The sequence below is a fragment of the Corvus brachyrhynchos genome, unplaced genomic scaffold (genome assembly GCF_000691975.1).
Source record: "Corvus brachyrhynchos isolate BGI_N302 unplaced genomic scaffold, ASM69197v1 scaffold346, whole genome shotgun sequence".
NCBI classification, from domain to species: domain Eukaryota; kingdom Metazoa; phylum Chordata; class Aves; order Passeriformes; family Corvidae; genus Corvus; species Corvus brachyrhynchos.
The window spans coordinates 3,417,611-3,422,706 of record NW_008238644.1 but is presented as its reverse complement, the minus strand read 5'-3'; the positions used below and the strand labels follow the sequence as shown (position 1 = coordinate 3,422,706).

General features: G+C 58.9%; 2 protein-coding genes across 3 annotated transcripts in view; one reads left to right on the top strand and one right to left on the bottom strand.

Annotated features, from left to right (window-relative positions):
- The window catches only part of MED12 (mediator complex subunit 12), a 37,336-nt gene extending 36,782 nt beyond the window's left edge, over positions 1 to 554 (bottom strand). The window contains 1 exon segment of the mRNA XM_017737487.1: positions 531 to 554. Within this exon segment, the coding sequence (XP_017592976.1) occupies positions 531 to 554 (24 nt within the window).
- IL2RG (interleukin 2 receptor subunit gamma) lies at positions 379 to 4,218 on the top strand. Of its 2 annotated transcripts, none has more exons than XM_017737527.1 (8): positions 379 to 640; positions 1,483 to 1,573; positions 1,814 to 2,031; positions 2,127 to 2,269; positions 2,375 to 2,537; positions 2,972 to 3,080; positions 3,152 to 3,236; positions 3,338 to 4,218. In XM_017737527.1, the coding sequence occupies exons 1-8, from the start codon at positions 553 to 555 to the stop codon at positions 3,539 to 3,541; spliced, it is 1,101 nt and encodes a 366-aa protein (XP_017593016.1). In that variant the 5' UTR covers positions 379 to 552; the 3' UTR covers positions 3,542 to 4,218. The 2 variants fall into 2 exon arrangements, with proteins under 2 accessions (XP_017593016.1, XP_008634463.1); XM_008636241.2 differs by having other exon boundaries at positions 382 to 640; positions 1,814 to 1,998.
- The last annotated feature ends 878 nt before the right edge of the window (positions 4,219 to 5,096 follow it).

Here is a 5,096-nt window from a genome sequence, read left to right as displayed (position 1 = left end):
CCCTCCTCCTGCCTCAGTGCCTCCCAGTGATGCTCTCAGGGATCCAGGCGGGCTGGGCGTTGGGATCCCCATCCCAGCCATGCTCCTGGGGCAGCCCAGTGGCGGTGATCCCTACAGCACGGCAGTGTGAGCCATGGGAACACGACAGGATGAACTGGGGGGGTCCAAAAGGTGTGAGGCGTGGGACCTGAGCAGGAAGGGTGATGCAGTCCCGGTGGGATGAGCCATGGGGTGCCAGTGGGATGAGCTGTGGGGTCCCAGTGGGTTAGCTGTGGGATCCCAGTGGGATGAGCCATGGAATCCCACTGGGATGAGCCATGGGGTCCCAGTGGGATGAGCTGCAGGATCCCAGTGGGATGAGCCACGGGGCCCCACTGGGATGAGCCACGGGGCCCCACTGGAGCGAGCTGTGGTCCCTGTAAGGTGGCCCATGGGGCAGCACGTAGGGTGGGCCCCTGGTTCAGGCAGTGCTGTGGGGCAGGAAGCAGTGTGGTGCGGAAGCCAGCAGCCCTGCGTGAGGCTGTTCGCACGCGTCCCTGCTCAGGCCCCCTCATGGCGGTTCCTGGCACCTTCCTCGTGCCTCTCCTCCTTCTCCTCTGTGGGCCAGGTCTCTATCCTGCTGCTGCCCAAAGCCATCCAGGTAAGGCGGCACATGGGAAGGCCACGGGCCCCTTCTGCGGGTGGGGGCTGGGGGATGGAGCTCCCCAGTGATGGCGGGCGAGGAGGACAGGATGTGAGGCTGCGTGGGCTGGCGCACTGTTGTGGCACACACCAGGGACCCTGCAACCCCCCGATGTGCCCCAGGACCTGCGGCACCTATATGGGCCCTCACAGTGGGGCTGCCAGGAGGGTCAGACTGTACCAGGGAGCCCTACTGGGGGGTGTCCTTGCTGCCACTGAAGTGCTGGAGCATTTCTGACCCCACCAGCCCCCTGGCTACTAGTCCTGCAGCAGTCCTGCCCCATCACTACTGGCAGATCCTCTTGGTCCGTACTCTGTGTGGGTGCTGGCCAGCATGGTCAGTGGATTTGCTCCAGCTGCCTTTTCCTTCCTGGTCACCTCGGTACTGCTGCGCACAGGAAGGGGATGGGAGACAGAGGCTTCTCTTTCCAGTTGGCACTCTCATTCCAGCATCTGTTTTCTGAGAAAAAACCCACTCCTTGGCTGGCTGTCAGTAAAACAACAGCTTTCTGTGGAAATGCAGCCCCTCTGTATCCCTGGACCTCCTGGGCTGGCTGGAAGATGTCCTCCATCTCCATGTGTGGAAACAGCCCTTTGCTCCGTTGTGTTACATTACAACCCGGGAAAGCTCGGCTGGGGCTTTCTCCTGCAGTGCTGGCTGATGACTTTGTTTGGTTCCTGTGGAGGGAGGCTCATAGGGATATGCAGGGACCTGGCGTGTGCCATGTGTCTCCGGTGCACCCCTGGGCCCTGGCACAGCCACCCACCACTACAATGCCCAGCAGTGTCTGTTGCTTGCAGGGGTGGAGTGTGTCCTCTTCAACGAGGAGTACATGACTTGCAAGTGGGGGACCAGAGAGACACTCAGCGTCAACTACTCCCTCTACTACCGGTAGGTGCCTCTGCCCCATGGCCAGTCCTACAGGAGGATGTCCAGTGGTGGGTCCTTGCACAGGGGGGCTACTGCCAGCATTGCTGGTCCTGGCATCAGGCTGCTCCTCCACCCTGAGCCCAGGGTGGGGCTGGCTCTGTCTCCAGGGCAAGCAGGATGGGATGTGCTGGGGAGAGGGGTCCCAGTGAGGGCTGGGGCATGCAAGGCTTTGGGGAATCCTGGTAACCTACTGTGACACAGGTACAAGAACGCATCTGACAAGGTGGAGTGCAAGCATTACCTGCAGGACCATGGTGTCAGGGTCGGCTGCTACTTCAAGCGGAACGAGCTCATCCAGTTCCAGTCTTTCCATGTTTTCATCAATGCCAGCATTGACGGCAAGACCCTGGAGATCCCCAGCAAGCGCATGTTGCTGCAGGACCTGGGTACAGAGGGAACCCCCTCTCCTCTGCAGAGCTGTGCGTCCTCAGAGCTGCCCTATCAGCTCCCAGCTGGTGGCAGGGCCACTGGTGCATGGGGCCAGCCTTCACTGGGTGTCACCTGTCCCTCGCAGTGAAACCAGAGGCGCCCGTCAACCTGACCATCCGCAACATGAGCAACAATCAGCTGCAGCTGACCTGGGCCACCCCGTACCCCAAAGCCAGGTGCCTGGAGCATGCTGTCAAGTACAAGAGCAACAAGGACACCAGCTGGACGGTGAGAGCCCTGGGCACAGCACTCTTGTGGCTGTGCCTGGGGGTGACCTGTGCACCAGCCTCCAAGGTGGTCCCAGCCAGCAGCATGTGGCTCATGTCTCTGCAGGAGCTCTCGGTGAATGGAGATGTCTTCTCCTTGCCCAGCGTGGACTATGAGAAGTACTACACCTTCTACGTGCGCAGCAAGATCAACAAATACTGTGGCAGCACCCAGTTCTGGAGTGAGTGGAGCGCTCCTGTCTTCTGGGGCAGCAAGTCCACCAGCAAGGGTATGTTCTGAGGGCTGCAGTGGGATAGGATGGACTGGAGCATGGCAGGGCTCAGCAGGCGAGGGATGGCCAAGCAAGTAAGGAATGGCCTGAGGCAGCAGCTCAGGTGCAAGACCCATCCCGGGCATGTGGGGTGCAGGCAGCAGCATCCTTTGTACTTCTGGAAGCAAAACACACCCCACCAGTGGGACCTGCTGACTTTTGCCAGGGGCTTCTTAGCACTGGATGGCATGGCTGAGCCAGGACAGGGTCACCAGCTAGTTATGGTGATAGGATGGCAGGGGTTGGGGACAGGCCCCTTGTCCATCCTCTGTTCCCAGCTGAGCCCTGCTGTGAGCAATGCCGTGGCCACCCACGAAGGGCCGCCTGCAGGCCCACCCCACTGCTGTGGGGCTGTGCTGTCTAGAGGTCACTGTCACCCCGGCTTTTTCCAGGCACAGTGGAGGAACAGCTGCACTGGTTCAAGATCCACACCATCTTGGTCCCCATTGCCTCCTGCCTGCTCCTGCTGGTCCTTGTCATCCTCCTGATGCGCATAGAAAGGTGAGTGTGGGGAGCTGATTGGGGGCAGCAGCACTGGGACTCTTCCCCTCTGACACACCTCTCCTGCACAGGGTATGGGTCATCCTGATGCCCCGAATTCCCAACCCCAGCAAGAATTTTGATGAGCTGTTCATCACCCACAAGGGCAACTTCCAGGTAAGGTGGTGCAAACAGCCCTGCCCTGGGTTCACCCCTGCTGCGTGGGGGTGGGGCTGGGCTGTGTGGCAGCTCCTCTCACCCTGCTCTGCTCCCTGGAGGAATGGGCTGGAGTCCCCAAAGATGTCGTGGAGAGCTTCAAGCCCAACTACAGTGAGAACATCTGCTATGTGACTGAGCTGCCACCCAAGGACAGCCATGAGCCCCTCTGGGACAGCAGCAACCACGCACCACCTCCAATGCCTGGGCCCCCAGCCGCCCCCAGCGAGCACAGCCCCTACCAGAAGAGCTATGGGAGAGTGTGACACACTCCTGCAGCCCTGCACCCGCCCTGCTCCACAGCTTTGCTGCCCAAACCTTACCGCTCCACAAGCCCTGCTCCCCGCTCCTGCCATGCCTCTGCCAAATGCCCTGCATCGCCAGTCTTGCTTCCTGCCAAGTCCCCTTCCCTGCTCCAAGGTGCCCACAAGCACACCCAGGGATGTGTCCTGTTGAATGGGCAGCTGCAGCTGAGCAGACAGGGGCCACTGGCCAACTGATGGGGACAGATGGGATAAGGAGTCCCAGGGAGGCAAAGTGTGGAAAAATAATGGAAGATAGGCAAGGAAGATTGCAAACATGCTCAAGTGCCTTGCAGCTGATGTAGAAAAACACATATAACATACTCATCGTTGTTTAGTTTTGTGTGCTCAGTAAGTAGAACTCCTGTGTTTAGATAACACAGGCCTGTGATAGACTTAGTGGCACCTTATTTAACATGCTTGAAATTCCTGCCCTGCTGTGGGAAAGATCAAATCACAGTGGTAAACCACAACTGCACAATTCCTTGATAAACAAGCAAAAACAGCAGGTTCGGTGATCCTCTAGGGTGGAACAAGATCCACAGTGCCTGCATCCCTGCTTGTGTGCCTCTGCCTGGGTGCTGCTTGGGGGATCCTCCAGTTGGTGAGGTAATAAAAATAAATTTCCTCTTTGCCTTTCATCCATGGTTTTGTGGTTGTTCCTGTGTCCTGCCTGTGCTGGCTCAGACAGCAAGCCACTGTGTCATCCTGGCAGTTCCCCCAAAGCCTCGCTGCTCCTTCGCCTGTGTCCCCAGTTCCCAGTGGCAATAAAGCTCTGCCCACCAGGGGTTTGCCCAGGCTAGTCCTGCAGGGTCTGGGGAAAGTACCAGTGGAGCCCCAGCTCCTGAACACCTCTGACCTCTCACACATGGTGAGGCAGGGGCCAGCCCCACTGTCCCAGGCTCACAGAGGCAGCATGTTCATCAATCAACATCAAGCACATGGATGAGTCCCCTCCTGGCTGTCTCACAGGGCTCCCTGTGCACTGGGGCCATGTGCTATGACCTCGCTGGGCAGTGGGCTCTGCTCTGGGCTCTTCAACCACTTCTAGAGCCATCTGCAGCCCCAAGCCACTGCTGCTGTCCCTGCAGATGACCAGATCTTTCTGGGCAACACTGACTGCAGCACTCTGCAGCTGCTCTTACAGAATCCCAGGTTCAATTATGTTGGAGAAGACATTGGAGATCATTGAGTCCAACCTCTGTCTGAACACCACGTCAAACAGACCATGGCACTGAGTGACACCTCCAGTCTTTCCTTAAACACCTCCAGGGACAGTGACTCCACCACCTACCTGGACAGTCTAATCCAATGTCTAATCACCCTTTCCGGGAAGAAATTCCTCCTCATGTCCAACCTCAACCTCCCCTGGCAGAGGGACAAAAGACCACACTCTCCCATCCTATCGCTGCTTGCTTGGGAGAAGAGTCGGACCCTCAGCCGGGCCCTGAGACAGCCTGGCCCTCGGACAGCTGGGCCCTCGGACAGCCGGGCGCTGGCACAGCCTGGCCCTGGCACA

Coding starts and splice junctions, on each gene's coding strand:
- IL2RG (XM_017737527.1), top strand. CDS start 553: ATGGCGGTTCCTGGCACCTTCCTCGTGCCTCTCCTCCTTCTCCTCTGT. Junction 641..1,482: donor TGCTGCCCAAAGCCATCCAG/GTAAGGCGGCAC, acceptor TGTTGCTTGCAG/GGGTGGAGTGTGTCCTCTTC. Junction 2,270..2,374: donor ACAAGGACACCAGCTGGACG/GTGAGAGCCCTG, acceptor ATGTCTCTGCAG/GAGCTCTCGGTGAATGGAGA.